Raw genomic sequence first — 18,554 nt, forward strand, 5'->3', positions numbered from 1 at the left:
TCCCCAGCGCTGCCACAGAACCGTCCAACTTAAAAAAAAAATAAAAATAATATATATATATATAAAACACACCAGCAGCAAAATGAAGTCCAAACTTTTTATTACTTTTATTACTTTTTTTAACTCTTTTTTTTTTTTTTTTTAATTTATTTTTCTTGTTTACACCAGTCCTAGAGGTGCTTCCTTGGCACCCATCTCACCTACAGCCGTGACAAAGCCCAGGGGGAAGGCAGCCCTAAGGAGTCGGGGTAGACCCCACTTTCCTCTCCCTGGGCTTGGACCCCCAAAAAAACCCTTCCCCTCCTCCGAAGAAGCAATGCAAGGCTCGTGGCTTCACCACCCACCCGAGCAAGCCCGTGTCTTGGCTTCCTCCATCGTGTTGGGGCACTTCTAAGCAGTTGGTGCCTGCCATGGGGGGGGCTTTATATGGGGGCTAAATGATACGAGCAAGCTGCACGGGAGGCACGGGGCTGTCTGTGCCCTGAGCAGCCACCAGCGAGGTGTGGGTACAAGGTCCAGCCTTGTCTATGCTGAGATTTGGGGGAGCAAGGAGGAGCAGGACCCCCGTGCCCACAGGGCTTGAGCCCCTCCAGCCTCACAGGCAGCAGCTCCTGGGTCCCCCCCTGCCTCTGTGAGCTCACTATGGGGCAGGTTCCAGAACCACCAGACAAGGCAGCTTTTCGGACAAAATGTAGGAGGGCAAGGACAAAGCCCTGTAGCACCTTAGAGAAGCTCCTTCCGCTGACCCCGGCTCCGACATGGGCGACGCTTCGCCCCCCCCCAGCTCTTCGGCCTCACAAATGGAGAGGAAGATGAGTGCGATGGCTTGCGAAATCTTCAACGAGCTTCGCCTGGAAGGGAAACTCTGCGATGTGATCATTGACGTGGATGGGTTTGAATTCAATGCTCACAAGAACATCCTCTGTAGCTGCAGTCATTATTTTAGGTCAGTACCAGAAAGGAGTTTACAGGGGGAATGGGGACAAATGGCATTTTGCAGACACCTTGGCAGCAGTGTCTGATGAATGTAGGGCTGGGAACGTGGCCAGCCCAGCCCCTAACACAAGTTTTTCTTGCCCCCCACACCGTTAGTCTCTGGAGCGAGGTGGCCATGGGCTCTGTCACTCTCTGTCCACGGCCTGAGGCTGTGGCTCCTATTTTAAACCATCCAACAAGCTGGTAAAACACGGATCAATAAACCACAGGGCCTCCCAGCATGACTGCTGCTAGTGCCCAAAACCAGTGCCCGGGGAGGAAGGCATATGGGAAAACAGGGTCAGGGGTTAACACAGGAAAAGCCTTTTTTTCCCCCAACATTGCTTTTTTATTTTATTTTTTTGATTATTTTTGTCAGGGCTTTGTTTACCAGTGGCTGGAACAACGAAGAGAAGATTGTATACAAAATCCCTGGCATTTCACGTGAAATGATGAAGCTCATTATCGAGTATGCCTACACCAGGACAGTACCGATCACCGCCGAAAACGTTGAAAGTTTGCTGTCCGCAGCGGACCAGTTCAACATCATGGGCATCGTCAGACTGTGCTGCGAGTTCCTGAAATCTCAGCTGTCCTTGGAGAATTGCATCGGCATCTGCCGACTCACCAACTGCTACCACTGTCCCAACCTGCAGCAAACTGCCTACACGTTCATCCTCCATAACTTCGAGGAGCTGGTCAAAGTGTCCACGGAGTTTCTCGACCTCTCCGTCGACGAGTTCAAGAGCATCATCGAGAAAGACGAACTCAACGTGAAACAAGAAGACGTGGTGTTCGATGCCATCCTGAAGTGGATCGCCCACGACCCTGACAACAGGAAGCAGTACATCTCCGTCTTGCTGAGCAAGGTCAGTGCGGCTGTGGTGCCACCTATCCTGCCCCCCCATGTGGCTCTGGAGATGTTGGCTCGCTTCTCTTTCCTCGTCAGAGCGGAGGAAATAGCAGCCTCCCAGCACTGCTCGGAGAAAAGCGCGCGTTACGTGCTGCTACGTGCTCTGCCAAGGTTGGGGAGGGCCTTTTAAGCGCACGTTTCCTCATGTTCCGAGCTTGAGTTTAATCATTCCTCACATCCAGGAAGGGCTGAAGGTTACACGGGCTGACATTATGGGCAGGTACACAAAGCTTGTGGGTGTTTGTAGACAGCTGCACTATGCAAACAGCAGCAGGAGCTAGAGCAGCCTGCGGGCAGGAGAGCGCCATGGCAGGCTCCCCCAAAATGGGATCATTTACCCTTGTGTACCCTTTTCAGGACAAGCTAAAAGCCACACGTTTAATTCTCTGGTTCTGTGATAAGCCTTAGACAACGTTCTAGCCTGAAATCAAAGCCAGCCAGCATCAGAGCTACCTGGGAAAGACACCAAAATGTTAACCATCACTATCTTAACACCAACACCCTCACCTCCGCTTGCGTTTTCAGGTTCGACTGGCGCTGATGCAGGCAGACCACTTCATGAAGAAAGTCAAAATGCACGATTACGTGAAGGACGACGACAACTGCAAGCCCATCATCATCGACACGCTGACGGCCATGTACGACCTCAGCGCCAACGGCCCCTCAGCTTCTGACTTCATCAACCCCCTCACCCGGCCTCGCCTGCCCTACGCCATCCTCTTCGCCATCGGGGGCTGGAGCGGGGGGAGCCCGACCAACGCCATCGAGACCTACGATGCCCGCGCGGACAAGTGGGTGAACGTGACAAGCCAGGAGGAGAGCCCCCGCGCCTACCACGGCACCGCTTTCCTGAAAGGCTTCGTCTACGTTATCGGGGGGTTCGACAGCGTGGATTACTTTAACAGCGTCAAGCGGTTCGACCCGCTGAAGAAAACGTGGCACCAGGTCGCGCCCATGCACTCGCGGCGCTGCTACGTCAGCGTCACCGTGCTCAACAACTACATCTACGCCATGGGGGGGTTCGACGGGTACACGCGCCTCAACACGGCTGAACGCTACGAGCCTGAGACCAACCAGTGGACGCTGATCGCTCCCATGCACGAGCAGAGAAGCGACGCTGGTGCAACCACGCTGTACGACAAGGTAAAAGGCCTGGGGGGATTTGTGACAGCGGTTTTGGTTGATGTACGGTGAGCAGCACAAGGCAGCAAACAGATAGCACTGGGCAGCATCACACGGCAAGCACGAGCCTTGGGATTTTTTAGAGTGGGGTGGGGTGGAGAGCCTCGTGGAGCTCAGCCTTGCACTGAGCTACGTGCTGGATGAACAGAGCTTCCACCCAGAGTTCATCCTCTAGATAGAAAAAGAGGAGCTGTGGGAGCTAGACACGAAACAATCGCTCCCTTTAACATGATGAGTCATTTAAAACAGAGGGGGAAAAGTTCATGTAAACCTTGCTCATTTAAATCCTGGAGCTACAGATATAAAGCTAAGAGGTGAAACTGGCTGCTGCTGGACAATACTTGTGGCCGCAGGTCACATACCACGCCTGGATGCTTCACACAGCTCAGGAAAAAACGGATCAAAATCCTGCTGCTTCGTATAACTCCCTGCACTGTTACTACCTCCAACCCAGGGCAAAAAGACAATTCTCTTTAAAAAAAATTAACATAAAAAAAAAACACAGTCAGGCCATTTTCTTCTCAGCATGTTCTCCCACCAATACAAGCACCCTGCTCACCTTTTTTTTTTTTTTCCTCCTTTAAACAGGTGTATATATGTGGTGGGTTCAATGGGAATGAATGCTTATCCACAGCCGAAGTGTACGACACCACAACAGATCAGTGGACCTTTATATCCCCCATGAGAAGCAGAAGAAGTGGAGTAGGTGTGATTGCATATGGAAAACAAGTGTATGCGGTAAGGTAGAAGTGGTACCTCTGCCACAACAGCACTCGTGGTACTTTTTTGTTGTTTAATGGGCTGAAACTCTGCTAACCTGCACCTCCCAGCTAGAAGCAAGTGGCCAGCTTGAAAATCAAAGTGATATTTGGGGAAGAAAGTTGAGGGCAAGAATGGTTAAAATACCCCTGAAACTACTGTCACCTGCATGCTTTTCATTAGGAGAAAATACGTAACTTTTAAACAGTCATAGCAAAGAGATTATTTTCTGCTGTTGATAAAATCTTTTAGCAGCTCAGTACTTCTGCTTGGTCCTGCTTATCCTACACAGAACCTAAACGCAGCGTGTGGGTAAGTATCAGAATCTGACAGACACACAAGATAGTTTTGGAAGCTCTGGAACACGAAGGGGGCAGTCTGCATTGTGTTTTGAGACAATGCTCAAACTCAACAAAGCGGGACAAGCTGAAAGTCTTACACATCCACAACGCGATTCAGCTGCCTGGGCAGAAGGGGAAAGGCAGATTTCAGCTCTGTACCTTTGACGTTTGCAGGTAGGAGGATTTGATGGAGTGAACCGTCTGCGGACCGCGGAAGCCTACAGCCCCGTCACCAACACGTGGCGCACCATCCCCACCATGTTCAACCCTCGCAGCAACTTTGGCATCGAAGTGGTGGACGACCTTTTGTTTGTGGTTGGTGGCTTTAACGGTTATACTACCACTTTCAACGTCGAGTGTTACGACGAAAAAGCTGACGACTGGTACGATGCTCACGACATGAGCGTCTACCGCAGTGCTTTGAGCTGTTGCGTGGTGCCAGGGCTGTCCAATGTCGGTGATTACGCTGCCAAACGTGACTACAGCCTGGAGTCGCTGCAAACAGAAGTCAGGTACACTTCCTCAACAAGTACCCTGCCCGTATAAACGGCTCCCCTTAGCTAATAAAGTCTTCTAAGCAGCACATGAATGTATTCGCTTATTCTAAAAGTAAGCACAATTGATACAGACCAAAGGAATGATTAGTAATTAAAACTCACTCTATGGCACCAAATGTAAGTATGATTTAGACATATTGGCTACCAGGAAGAGGCACAATGCATGACAGAATGCTAGAGAAATAAAAGGTTTATTTGCATTAATTCACTTATTACAATAAACTTTAGTACAGTGTATTTAATGTGAAGAACATTACAGTAGGAGTTTCAAACAGCCTATAGACACACACTACTTTACCTTACTGGAAGTAAGTACAGGAGTGCTGCTTGCCCAAGCAACTTGCTGAAGTCTACATTAACATTGAGGAGAGTACAGCTGCCGTGATCCACAGTGACATGGACCTATAAGGAGTATCTGACTATTAATGGTCTTCGAATATCTAGTTAGTTCCACACTTAACATTTGCATTAGTAATAGGATTAGATCCTCAGGAGCACCTGTTTTATAAGACTTCCACTTAAGACTGTCAAATTAGAAATCTGGTTTACTTTCTAACATAACGTGGACACAGCTGAAAATAAATCTAAGCCATAAAACATTTACTTTTTTTAAACCCACTGAATGTTACCTCATAGTATTGCAACGTTGTGTTGAAAATAACCTCAGAAGTTGCTGTTCTCAGTGACTCAAGTTGTGAATAGTGATCCATCTAGGATCATTATTCATTACGTATGCTAAGAAGTTGGCATGTTTTATTTCTGGAGTGGTGTCCTACTACGTGTGAGAGGAAGTCTTATTGAAAATATATACAAACCCAGCATACTAACAGAGTATTCATGTCCTTATAAAATATTATGTACATTTATGGCACCTAGAACTGACTACAGTGAGCACCTAGTGCTGGGCAGGACGTGTCCTACTTCACTAATACCTTGAGCAGAACAACGGGACGTGAAACATGCATTTTGTGGCACACATTCAGTACAGCTATAGAGGTGTGATTGTCATAAGGAGGAGGAAAAACACCGTCTGATGTTCCTTTACATTTAGAGGGCCAAAAGTCAGCCTTGTAATACTTCCTGAATCACCCTAGGATCTTACTGACATTTAACTAGCCAGGATAAACACAGTGAAAGAATTCCCAGCCTGTTGCTTATAGGATCATTTTTTATAAATACTCAGCAAGCTACAGCAGTCAAGGGCCCCAAGGAGTTTGTTACACGTTTCACAGGTTAGTGAGCTAAATTACAGCCAAATTCAGTTCTTCTGAATGCCTACAGGTGAGACAATGGATGGTTAGACTTGTCAGTTAAAAAACTGCAAAGCAATTGGTCCACTTAAAGTCAAGGCTAAAAAAAAAACTCACTACTTAAAAATTCCACTGAATTGGCCTAGCAAAAGTTAGAGCAAACCAGTGCTGTTCACGCTGTCCATCACTCCTCATGCAAACAGAACACAGAAGGAGAGACATAGTGCATCACACACAAAATCATGGCTGGCATCCACACGTTAAACAGGTATTAAGCCATTTTGACATTGTCTTTAAGTGGAATGTCTTCAGTAAACTAGACAGAGTGTATGTCAGGTGGAAGTTCTCACAGTACGTGCAAATATCAAATCTGCTTAGAAAAAGAGAGACTGCAAGAAGTTTGTTCTTGCTTCTAACTTTGTTGCATGCTGCCATGTATCAGGCTATTTAACTGAAACAACAATCTCAGTATCTCCCCCCCCAAAATTGTCCCAGATTTGCCGACAGACTACATAAGGGCTTTGACAGAGCTGTGGTGGTGTGCCATGCTACCACGCTTTGCTCATCAAATCCTTATAGCCCAGTCGCTGGGATGGAAGAGGTAAACTTCTTGGGTGTTTCTATGCAAAGTCTGACAAATTGTCTTAAATTCAGCTCCCACGTAGGTTAAATCAATGGGGTTTGTACAAAAGCTGTGAGGCATTTGCACATCTTCTACTCACAAACCCTACTGTAGGGGCTGTAATTCTGAAAAATATTCCAGCCAAACCCGCAAGAGTTCATGGGCCAAACTCCACTAATTAACCCCTTCCATAAGGGCCTACATGAGCTGATTTGGCAACAGTCACTTCTGAACATCAGCCTTAAGCCTGAACAAACTTAAACATTTCCTCTCTTGCACTAAGCCAGCACTGTACAATTTAATCTGCCCTTGCATAATAATCCAACAGGCAAATACAACACAGGATGATTACCATCGGTAAGTAATTTGAGACTGAACTGTTGGATTTTCAATCTAACTTTTACAAGGCTGGGTTATTCTCCTATTACAAAAAGACCAGTTATTGATAACAAAGTGACAAGTGAACTGCAAAGTGGAGCATTAAGGAAAGTACACATCAGAGAAACCTTTACATATTATGTGGTTGAAAGACTTACCCAGTGTTTCAGATATGATCTAGGTTGCCTGCTGAATTGGAAAATGAGAAGTATCAGTTCAGAAAGCTAAACAGTTTAAAAAACAACAAAAACAAACAAACAAACAAGAAGTGTTTAGAGGATCTTTTGCAATGAGGTTGCCCACATCAAAACCACCAGCAAATTATCATATGAACCGAAGACAGTAAACACCTTCTTCATCAATGTTTGTCTGCGTAAGTTTGGGAACAACCTGGTGACTCCTCCCTTTCCCTTCCCTAAGGTCCTGAGTTTGGTCAAAAGTGAAAACCTGGAACATTCAAATGAAGGGAAGGATGGGGAAGGAAAGGAGGTAGGAAGGATGCACTGAATCCACTAGTAACGAAAACTGTCCTGGAGCTCTTCAGATCAGGGAGGAGTGTTCAGTGGGAGCAATAACCGAGAGGCATCGATACTCCCAAGGAACTAATCCACCTTCTGTTCCTCGGGGGTATAGCAGTTAAACAAACCAGAGCCAAGCAGGGCCCTGATATATGCAAAACTACCTCAAAACTCCCAAAGGTACCTTTCATCAGGTTAACCCTTACATCCACAGGACATGCATAAACTATTTACAGACTGAAAACTCCAGATGCATCTAAAAATCTTCATGTCATCAGTAACTGAGAGCCAACGATGTCCCTTCAGGAGGAACACCAAGTGCTGATTCGTTAAGCAGCACTGCAGCACAGCTACCCTAAGTTTCTAGGGAAAATACGCTGAAGGCAAAAGGTATTGATTGTCAAAAACAGGCTGGAAACAGGCTTGTGGGGGTTCTTCTGCTTTTTCACTTGAATTAAACGTGTGCAATATTTGAGAAAGGATCGACAAGTAGCTCAGGTTTCAATCTATTCCTGGGCAATAATGTCATTCTTACTAACCCACGCTGATGTGCCTAGACTACATTGCTGGTTTCCACTCCTTTCATCAGGCTGACCGTTGACCCAAGTTTCTAACGAAGTTGTCAAAGACAAACTCAGAGCATCTCCAGACATACCTGGAAAAGATCCACTGCCTCAAGTTCTCCATTTTAGCAAGTGTCTGACGTTCTACTGATCAACTCCGCTGCCTCTCTACAACGTACAGTTACAAAACAGTTGATAGCCATAGAAACATCCTGAAGTAACTCTTTATAAAGAAAGATTGTGCTTTCATTTTCATACATACGTGTAACTACTGCGCTCGCCTCCAACTTTGGAAAGCCAAGTGCACTAACACTAATTATACGTGAAGTTTAGTCACTGAGGAGGGTCAAAGGAATGTCAAAATATTAAGTGCAAATAAAACAGGTGCTTTCAGCACACACAAATGTAACAGGTAAATTAACATAGAGACCTTCAATTTTCAAAACAGAACTGTTAGAGACTAACTCAACAGAAACCCTTGAAAAGAAAGATCTATTTCGTGACCTATTAGAGGAAAGTAGTTTTTTCCTTGGCACTGTTAAGAAATATTGTTGGATTCTGATAGTTTCTCAATTCCCATTCATCCTCAATTTGAACTTCTTACTTTTCAATACGAGGTGTTATTTTTACACATCAAACCCAAGCAACATCTTGATGTCTTATAAAGACATATCAAGCCTAGGAAAATGGTTTAGCCCAGTATTTCCTAAACTAGATTCATCAGGAGTGATATTCCGGACACTAGCACTCAATCTGTGAGCGTGGCATTCTTCGTAAACTTAGCGAGTGTCGGTGTATTTCCTGCATCTGTCTTTCCTGCATTTGTCTTATTCTATCTTTCTGCCACATCAAGTTTTGTGGCATAGGATATCTTTGTGTGCCCTGCAAGCACCTGAAGGGGATTCTCACATGGCAGGCTGTTGCTCTACAGCGAGGCTGAGGCATGGGAGGCAAGAGCATCCAGCGCTTCCTCTCAGCACAGTAACGATAAGCCTCTTTCCTGTATTGCTTGTCAATATCATCGCTGTTCTTCCACCCCCCGATGATGAAAACATCATCTTTATAATAACAAATAGCTGCCCCTTCAATGCTCAGAACCTCTGGGGGTAAACTTTCAAGAATCTCGTCTGAGGCTCTGCCACAGATCTTTATCTTGGCTTCCTCATTATCTATAGGGTAACTCTTGGGGCAGCAGGATGCCGTATGGTAAAAGTTTGTGTTTGCAACTGACATCTGAAAAGAGCAATAGTTATCAATGAGCGGCAGAGACTCTACATCTTGCCACTGCCTTGTTTCAGCATCGTATCTGATAATAACTGCCCTCAAGCCATCTTCGCTATCACTGTCAACTGGAGTACGAGCAGCAACATAAACAAATCGGTCTTCTACAGAAACAGCTTTGACATCACGAAGAATCTTTGGTGCTGACTCCAGGTTATGCCATTTGTCTTGCTCGGGATTATAAACGGCTACATCTTTAAAGCCAGGACTGAAATTGCCATGTCCGCCAATACTGTACAAGTTTCCTTTAACTTCAGTAAGGCCAAAGGAATGTTTTCTGGTTATTAAATTTGAGACTTGTTCCCAAATATTTCTATTTGGATTGTACCTTTCTACAGTCTTGGCAAATCCCGGTTCCATGGAGCCAGCCACATAAACATAAGATTCTGTTACAGCAACAGCATGCCCATCAAGGTGATTGTGTATGTGCGGTAAGTTTACCCACCTATCTTCATCGATGAAATACCCCACACACTCACTCAAGTAATCTCCTCCCTCCGATACACCACCAATCACCATAATGACATCCATGTTTTGTCCAAAACGTGGCAGCAACGCTATGGGACAAGTGGAATGTTGCAGATTACCGGACTGCAAGTTCTCAGACCTCAAGGCGTGACTTTCCACAGCTTCTGACACCAACTTCACACAGGCTTCGTTGCTGCATACCAGCCTTTCAGATTTGACGTGGCGAGTAAGGTAAGTGGGTTTAATCTGAGACAACCTCAGCAGTTTAAAAAGTTCTTCAAAGTACCTCTCTCTTTCCTCAGGATTTTTCTGAACCCACTTCAAAACGGTCTCGAAGAGGACTTCTTCAGAGTCCACTGTGATCTCCGAGTCTGAGAGCCAGTCTCTGATGAGGTGGAAGGGCAGAGTGTAGAACTCCTCGTCTTGGATAACTCTGTGGAAGTTTCTCCTGATCATATCCTGAGCTTTGAGGGCCAGCTGATTCAGGGAATACATATGGGCCAGGCTGTGAACCGCGACGCAGTTGGACAGATTGAGCTTCTTCTTCAGAAACTCCCCGCAGAACTCTTTCAATCGGGTCAGCAGAAACCTGCAGAAGGAATAAATCGGGGTGATGCCACGGCCTGGCGGGCAGCCCCCCGAGGAGGAACAGAAGAGGGTCGAGCTCACCTGTCGGCCATCTCCAGCACCTCGTGGACGTTACCGGGGCTGACGCGGATGGTGCCGGTGTACATGAAGCCGATAACGGCCTCCACCGTGTCGGGGTCGGGGCCGCCCTCCGAGCTCCACTTCTGCAGCTCCACACGGCCCGAGCGCGACTCGGCGAAGCCCCCCGAGAGCAGAGGCGTGAAGTACTCGGTGGCGGCGGCCAGGACGGAGCGGTGAGCCCGGTACTCACGGCAAAACCCCGGCCGGCCGCCGCCGAAAGCCAAAGTGATGTCGCAGTAGAGGCCGTGGCGGCGCTGCTCGTTCTGCCGCCACGCCAGGTCAGCGCAGTGCGCCGGGCACCCGAACTCCTCCGCTTCCACCTCCCCATCCACCCCACCTCCCCGTGGGCCCCCGCTGCCGCCGCCGCCGCCATCCTCCTCTTCGTCCTCCGCCATCGCCACCGACGACGACCCGGGGCCCGGCTGCGGCTGAGGCGATGCCGCGGCCGCCGCCATCTTGTCCGCCATGGCGGGGCTGCGGCCACCGCGCCTGCGCCGCCTCGGCCGGCCCCGCGCTGCCCCCTGGCGGGGAGGCGCCGCCGCCGCCCGAGCTAAAATGGCGGCTGCAGAGCCCTGAGGGGAGAAGGGGGTGCCTGAGGCGAGCATCCCCCCACAGCGCTGCCCGGGGAGGCGTTTGGGCACCTCGCCCGCCGCTTTGAAAAGTGAGGGCTGGGGACAGACAGGAGCTGCTTTTCCCTCTGATGTCGCCGGCCAGCAAGGGGGAAAAGCGGGGCGAGAGGGAGCCGCCGGGGCTGCCCCGTGGTGCTCCTCCTGTGCCCCCCGCCTCGTGACGGAGCACAAAGGGAGCTCGCTAGGTGTGGTGCAGGTTTAAGTTAAGTTAAAGGGAGGAGATGGCCCTGCCAAAGGGTACGGGGATGCTACACCTGAAATACAGGCATGTTTTTTGTCAAAGCCTTGAGCTATCCTTTTGATCGTTTTTCTTCTCAACGTCATTCTCTCAGGTGAGCCTGCAGGGAAGGGACTTCATGTGAGAAATTCACTAACTCTGACTGAGGTATGCATTTTTTTGTTTGTTAATTAGAATAAAGTGAGGTGCAGCTGACAATTCCATCTTTACTGTGCATCATGATACAGCCCCATAACCAGGGTATAAAGCTATCCACTTATATACTTCTTTTTCCTACTCTTTCTTTTCTCTTTTGCAAAGTTTCAGCCCTTAACCTACACTACGGGGTAAGTCACAGGTGTTTTTTTCTTTTTTTTTTTTTTAAACTCTTCTAGAACACACACTATCAGAGGAGTAATTGCTCCGAGGTTTGGCATGCGGTTATACAAGTACTTCCAAGCTCGTCAGAGAGCCAGATAGGTTTTACAGCCAACCTTTAAAAGGGAGAAGGGGAAAAAAAGAATCCAGATAAGCTAGTAGTGTATCATTTATTTGTTTGGTTACAATACACAGACAAGTAGGATGCTAAACTTATTACTGAGATTATTTTCGCATCTGCAGATAACGTGGGAGACTGACATTCCATATACCAGCAATCGAGTAGTAAATGAGAAGTTGTTTGCATAAATACAGACACTGGAATACGTGGAGTTTCACAGTTTTAACAGCAGTATGTTACAGCTTTACATTTTAAATTACTACACCAGAGTTTGAGTAGCATTGGTTATACATCAGCAGTGGTCCCACTACTCAGGCTATGATGATTAGACTGTGAAGATGAACACACAGTAAACAAAATGAAAAACAACCAACAACAATGAAAAAAATACAACACCCAAATCATAGCTTATGGGAATGATGGGTACTTTTCCCCTGTCAGGGTAAGTTCAAAATGACTGCGTCTATGAGAAAAATTCCCCCCCAAAACCCTTAAAATCCTTCCTGGAAACAAAATAAAACAAGAGTAGAAAAAAAATAAAAGTGTGAGAGACAGTATTAAATACAGCAGGTAACATGGAATATCATAAGTTTTGGTTTTTGAGTAAGTTTCTATTCTTATAAAACAGTTGCTTTGCACAGTTTAACTAGGCAGCTCAATGTCTATGCATCAATGGCCTTTATACATCAAAGTCCCATTTGTGGCTGTCCTCTGTGCAGGCTTCCAGCTTCTTGAAGTGACATTCTGAGGCAGTACTACTGGTTATCACATAGTCATGTGCTCTGGTAAAACATAGGATATGTCGTCCCATGGGTGACGGTACAGGCCTTGCTTCAAGCGCTTCTGATCTAGATAGTGTCCTAAAAGGAAAAACAACTGTGTTACAACATTTCTGAGCCTTCTTCTAATCTAGTCATACTTTGTCTTAAAACAGCTTTAATTTCTGGATTCCTACAACTTAGGTTTTAGCCTGAGACCCCAGAGGTTCACATTTGTGTTAGTTCATGGTGACAGTGCATCTCCCCAGGGAATGAAGGGGCAGGAACACAGCAAACTTACCAATGAATCCCATACTCCTGCCTAGTACAAAGATGCCATTAAGAGCTCCTATATCAATATATTCATCTGCTTCTTCCCTGCAAGAGAAAATAAATCAATGTATTTTTTGAACCCTAGTCTCACATGGACTGGCAGTATGGCTTCTATCATTTTTTTGTCAGACCATGATCCAAGACAAAAACATCCCAATACGTACTTACCGTGTGAAAGAGCCACAATTCCTGAGTACATCAACAAAGGCAACTCCAATAAAGCCATCTACATTCAGGATAAGGTTTGGTTTCTAAAGGACATAAACACACACACCCCAAATAAAGATGTTAACAATGGCAAGTGATGTTCACCTGGTAATTTTCATCCTCAAGGGTAACTTGAAGGTTACCCATAATTGTGGGCACATACCTAGTGATACAAGAGGCTGTCCAGCAACCTGAGCTAGAGCCACGCTTAACACAAATGATGGAAGGACAGCCCCAAACAGCAGGGCTGCATTTTACTAAAACTGCAGAGTTAATCTACTACCACCCATCACACATACTAGCTCTGCCTCCAGCTTAAAGAATGTAGCAGTTCCAGACATACTGTGGACAACTCAGATAATGGCTTTCAGTCTGTTCAGTGTTTTCCTGGTGTCCAACAAACATCTCCAGCCTTACTGAAGCGTAGTTGTACTTGGCCCAAACTCTCCCATAGAAGAATAAAAACCCAGCAACCATTTACTGTGCTTTGCAATTAAAATATACCATTAACTACTGGTCACTTCTCCCCCCGTAAGAAAAAGCGCTTGAAAAAAGATAAATACTAGCACATTTCACCTTGGAAGTTGTAATTTTTTCTACTTCAAGTGCATAGTCCAACAGTGGGGTGGCAGGGAAATGCTGTTTCACGTAGTCTTTGAGAATCTGAACTCTCATGTCTGGGTTATTTATCTGCAAGTTAAGAATAGATTGCAGTCACTGATGTTGCATCTTACACAGGTACTTGTCCTAAGCTTTACTATTTATGTTTCTATGGTTTATAAGTCCTGAGAACCAAATGCTGCCTCTGAAAGTTGCTAGTTTTCTTCCCTTCAACCCCCCCACACCTGAGAAAAACAAAAACAGAACAAAAAACCTATCAAGAACAAAAACACACTTCCGATTTGTACTAATAATGCATTTTCCTTACTGATTTGACTCTGTGTCCAATGCCCATGATCAGTTTCCCTTCTTTCTTCATCTTATTCACAAACTCCATAGGGATAATCCCACTGTCAAAAGCTTTGCTGAACATTTTAGCTGCAGCATCCAGTGCTCCACCAAACCGGTCACCCTGGGTGTGAAACACAGAGGATTACAGTAAAGGACTCACAGGTAAAGGTACAAAACAAGCACAGGATTATCTTCCCCATCCTTTGTGTCTATTGATGCAATCATGAAAGTAAAATTAGGCAGGCACTCGGGACTAAACATCTGCTTTATAACTCAGTAATATTAACTATCAATGCACAGCCACGTCGTCTCCACGACAGACTAGGATAGGGGTGAATGTAATCTAGAGCCCATTTTATTCAGATTATTACTTGTCCCTGTGTGGCTGCCTAGTCTCTTCCCAAACTGAGTTTTTAGCTTTGACAGCAATTAAACTTCTACAGAATATTCATAGACACAAACATGAGATACTAAAATAGTCTTTCTTACTAGAAAAAAAAAATAAAAGGACTATATTTTAAACCTACAGAACAGAAGCTGAACTGTCTCTTCCTGTATCTTTTCATTTTAATCAAGGTAGTAGTGTGGAATTCAATAGAAATTCGAAGTCTGAGTGAACAGACACAAGCTAAACCATGGCTCTGCAGCTGTTCCAAATTCTAGCGTACTAGTAATAAAAGCTGGACTAGCAAATCCGCCAGATACTAGGTACTTACAATAGTAAGAAGGCCTGAAGTGAGACTTGAGACGAGATCTTTTCCAGCTCTTGCACAGACAATAGTGTTGTGGGCCCCAGATACAGCAGGCCCATGGTCTGCCGTTACCATCAAACACATCTCAATGAACTGGCAGGCGTACTTTGGTAGCCTGAGCAAGAAAGAGACCGAGGTCATTTATTGTAAAGAAAACACAAGAAACTTGGTCTTAGACTGGACAGTAAGTTGTGTTTTAGGTGCCTGCATGAAAGTAGTAGAGCAGAGAGGGAGCTGTAGGGTCACCGGGCCATCAGTGCATCCTAGTATCTTTGACTTTTCAGAGATCAGTAAGTTTTATTCAGTTTCCACTTATTTAGCTTAGAATTTAGGGTCAGCTGGGTAGGCTGAACCTGCACACCCACAACTGGCTGATCAGTAAGCTCTGAGAGTCCCCTCGAGGAGGGTCCTGAGCAATGCTGGGTTGCAGTTCTGTTGAGCTAGGCATTTCAGCTAGTGCCAGGAGTGCCTCTAATGACACCAGCAAGAACTTCTGTCAGTCAGAAGGTTCCCTGTAGGCTGGCTACTGAACATTTGCAGGCTCCCCAGCTCTCTCCAGGGCTGAAATGGCAACTATGATAAGCAAGCAGTCCAAGAATGTGAAACAGGTCTAAAATGGAGAAGTCTCCTCGGTGCACCACAAAACTGGTGGGAAATTTCACCCCAAAACTAAAACACAGTGGATAAAGATGCTGATGTGGCCTCTGAGGAGAGGATAGAGATGGCATTTCCAATGAATCTACACTCACAAAAGGCATCTTGCCTTACTTTTGTGCCTAAAAGCCTATTAATAAATGAGCCAATCTTCAAGCTAACGAGTCTAGGGACTTTCACAATAGTTGCCTCACCTCTTCTGAAACCAGAGCAGGCCCAGGACCCCTCCAATTCCCATCTCTTCTTTGAAGACCTCAGTGATGGGCATTCCAGCATAAATCAGTTCCTGACCTCTCTCATCACAAATACTCGTCATAAAGGAAGCCGGCTTGCGGATCAGACCCAGTTCCTGAAATCAGAGCACAAAGATAGGATTTTAAATAATCCCCTTTAGAAGCAAGAGGCAGCAGGAGACCAAAAACAAAGCCTTAAACTTGCCCTCAAGGCAGCTTCTAGAGCTTAGAACCAGCATAGCCAGGGAGCTCACTATAAAGCCTGAGATGTAACCCAAACACCACACCATTATCATCTTAAGCATCCAGAATTATAGCAAACGTCCTGTCTGGCATCTGTGGAACCCAGAATTAAGTAAAATGGCATAGCTCACCCTTGCCCAGGAATAATCCATTGGCACAGTTGGAGGAGGCACTTCCTCAGCTGGCTCAATCACTCTTTTGGCTACAAGATCCTGATAGACAGACCTAGGGAGAGAATCAATTTATTAAATCCTTTTGAGAGACAAGCGAGGTGGTCAGAGACAAGTGAGAGGGAATACATGCCCATATCAGTTAAGAGTCAGTACCCTGTTTTTTTTTTTTTTTTTTTTTTTTTTTTTTTTTTTTTTTTTTGTCCCTGCACAAGGTGCCCTGTTAGTGTGACTTACTGAATGACCTCTCCCAGCTCATCAAAACTCCGGGGAACAAACACACCAGCTTCCTTCAAAGCTTGATTCTTTGCAACAGCAGTTTCAGAAGCCTGGTTAGCACAAGCTCCCGCATGGCCAAACTGCACCTACAAACAAAAGAAGTGATAGCAGTAAGGAATACGAGTTGTTTACGTGCAGAGAGTAAAACAGAGTACAGAACTGCATAGGGAACTGGTCACAGGAATACCAAAGATTGTACAATCTGCCTTCTTATTTGGGCAAACAGAATTCCTGGCTGCAACTGCAGTCAAAACAGCAATACACAGAGCATTTTCTGATCTGGAGTCACCGCAGGATCCTCCATCAAGTTCTGCTTCTCTAATGTTACGCCACTTTCCAAAGCTGCTTAACGTGTATCTTTCTCCTTCCCACTCCAGAAGCTGGCTACTCTTAAAATCTGTTATATTACCTGGGATCTTTGGGTTCCCTTTACATCTAAGTGGAATCCTCTGGAAACCTCCAGTGGCAAGCTATAGAAGCGCAGTTAATTTTTTTTCACAGATGCTTAATAACTTCTGCACATTAAGTTGTTCCAGTTTAGGTGCAGTGGGAGAAGTTGCCTTTTTTCCTTCTGCCACAGATATTTATATATCTTCTGTATTTGCCCCCACTTTTATGCTTACCTCTGAAGAGAACATGGTGGCACAGGTACCAATACACCAGCACACCACTGGCTTGGTGATACGGCCTTCTTTAACACCCCTGCAGATCTTGTACTCCTCTGTGCCTCCAATCTGTGGAGAGAAAGAGAGATGAGTTGGTTCAAAACAAAGACTTGGCACTTTCATAGAAACCAGCTCTGAGATGCACATAAAAACTTTGGTTTTGTCTGTTTCTGAGTAATGGATTCAGTCTGAGAAGAAATTCTCTCTAAAATGGGGAAGACTATATTTGTTTTGAAAACATTCAATTTCTTCTCATTAAAGGAGCACAAAATAAAAATTCAGATAATTGAGAACAGGTTGTTGGTATATCTCAAATATATTAAGTAGCTGCCACTTCATTGTGGTAGTTATTTAGCATTTTAGCTACTGGGTCAGATGCTCCTGGAATTGAGCAGTTGGGTCTTTCTCAGGTAGGAGCAAAATGGTCTCACTCACCTCTCCAAGCACCACAATCATTTTCACTCCTGGGGTATCCTGATAGCGCAAGACATGATCCATGAAAGTTGAACCAGGATACCTGGATAGAACACAGGAAGAATGACAGAAGTTGAGTTTGTTGCATAAGCTTTTCTTTCAGACAAGTTAACAGCCAGCCTGCCCTTCACTCCCACACAATTAACAATTCGGGCATTTTCTTCTGCTGACTGACTTGAAAAATGGTTTGTCTGCTGAAGATAGACTCCTACCTGTCTCCTCCAATGGCCACCCCTTCGTAGACCCCATCGGTGGTTCGGGAAATTATGTTGTTGAGCTCATTAGACATTCCTCCAGACCTTGAAACATAAGCCACGCTGCCAGGACGATACAGTTTTGATGCTAAAATATTATCCAGCATGCCTCCTGTGTTGCCTATTTTGAAGCAACCTGGTTTGATCCCACCAACCTACAAGAAAACCAGAGAAAGATGTAAAGCCCTGTAAAACAGGCATGAGACTTAGGAATATTTGGGTAAAACAACCTTCTGTCAGTATTTATAAAACAAAGGAAGACAAATGTGACCTTATAATGGTCAGCTAACATGCACTTTAGATGACTAGAGACAGGATGTATTGTAGAACATATTTTATCCTTCAGAAAAAGCTGATCTGAAGATTAAGACAGACAGACAAGGGGGAGTGAAAGGTCATCGGTACTTACAGTTGCAGGCCCAATGATAGTGACTCCTTTTTTATCTGCTGTCTTGATCAGTTTGCGTGTCAGTGCCTCTGGAATGCCCTCAGCAATAATGGCAATCGTGCGGATCTGCATCAAGATAACAAGAGCCGTTAGTGCCCCAGCATTGCCATCCTGACCAATTCTGCAGGACACAGGAGCGAGACAGCTGCTCCCAGGGCATGATCACGCTGCTCCCTGCCAGGTCACTAAGCAGTTATTAGAAAAGCCCAGTGCATGGATCCACAATCTACTATATTCTTCTCAGCAGTCCCAATGAGCTGCTGAGAGAATTTT

At 45.6% G+C, this 18,554-nt stretch overlaps 3 protein-coding genes across 11 annotated transcripts in view; 1 reads left to right on the plus strand and 2 right to left on the minus strand.

Annotated features, from left to right (window-relative positions):
* The first annotated feature begins 189 nt into the window (after window positions 1-189).
* KLHL10 (kelch like family member 10) lies at window positions 190-4,753 on the plus strand. The gene is made up of 5 exons (XM_005027186.6): window positions 190-946; window positions 1,355-1,844; window positions 2,414-3,031; window positions 3,659-3,808; window positions 4,345-4,753. Exons 1-5 carry the CDS (start codon window positions 759-761, stop codon window positions 4,714-4,716), a joined length of 1,818 nt encoding a protein of 605 aa, XP_005027243.4. The 5' UTR covers window positions 190-758; the 3' UTR covers window positions 4,717-4,753.
* On the minus strand, window positions 1,353-11,018 carry KLHL11 (kelch like family member 11). Of its 4 annotated transcripts, XR_011805154.1 has the most exons (4): window positions 10,477-11,018; window positions 7,136-10,396; window positions 5,026-5,129; window positions 1,353-4,665 (listed from the first exon to the last, which is right to left on the minus strand). XR_011805154.1 is itself a non-coding variant. In XM_027445189.3 (2 exons), the coding sequence occupies exons 1-2, from the start codon at window positions 10,980-10,982 to the stop codon at window positions 8,800-8,802; spliced, it is 2,103 nt and encodes a 700-aa protein (XP_027300990.2). In that variant the 5' UTR covers window positions 10,983-11,018; the 3' UTR covers window positions 4,903-8,799. The 4 variants fall into 4 exon arrangements, 1 of the variants encoding a protein (XP_027300990.2); XR_011805153.1 differs by having other exon boundaries at window positions 5,026-10,396; XR_003492634.3 differs by lacking the exon at window positions 1,353-4,665 and having other exon boundaries at window positions 4,903-5,129.
* An 872-nt stretch (window positions 11,019-11,890) lies between these two features.
* ACLY (ATP citrate lyase) overlaps window positions 11,891-18,554 on the minus strand; it is a 29,053-nt gene continuing 22,389 nt past the window's right edge. For all 6 annotated transcript variants that reach the window (XM_072028802.1, XM_027445187.3, XM_027445185.3 and 3 more), the window contains 13 exons: window positions 18,243-18,347; window positions 17,792-17,988; window positions 17,541-17,622; window positions 17,064-17,174; window positions 16,399-16,526; window positions 16,123-16,216; window positions 15,710-15,864; window positions 14,826-14,976; window positions 14,087-14,230; window positions 13,735-13,848; window positions 13,120-13,202; window positions 12,920-12,996; window positions 11,891-12,720 (listed from right to left, as the gene is read on the minus strand). In XM_072028802.1, the coding sequence (XP_071884903.1) occupies window positions 12,626-12,720; window positions 12,920-12,996; window positions 13,120-13,202; window positions 13,735-13,848; window positions 14,087-14,230; window positions 14,826-14,976; window positions 15,710-15,864; window positions 16,123-16,216; window positions 16,399-16,526; window positions 17,064-17,174; window positions 17,541-17,622; window positions 17,792-17,988; window positions 18,243-18,347 (1,536 nt within the window). In that variant the 3' untranslated portion in view covers window positions 11,891-12,625. The remainder of the gene's footprint in view (window positions 12,721-12,919; window positions 12,997-13,119; window positions 13,203-13,734; window positions 13,849-14,086; window positions 14,231-14,825; window positions 14,977-15,709; window positions 15,865-16,122; window positions 16,217-16,398; window positions 16,527-17,063; window positions 17,175-17,540; window positions 17,623-17,791; window positions 17,989-18,242; window positions 18,348-18,554) is intronic.

This window comes from Anas platyrhynchos, chromosome 28 (genome assembly GCF_047663525.1).
Source record: "Anas platyrhynchos isolate ZD024472 breed Pekin duck chromosome 28, IASCAAS_PekinDuck_T2T, whole genome shotgun sequence".
NCBI lineage: Eukaryota > Metazoa > Chordata > Aves > Anseriformes > Anatidae > Anas > Anas platyrhynchos.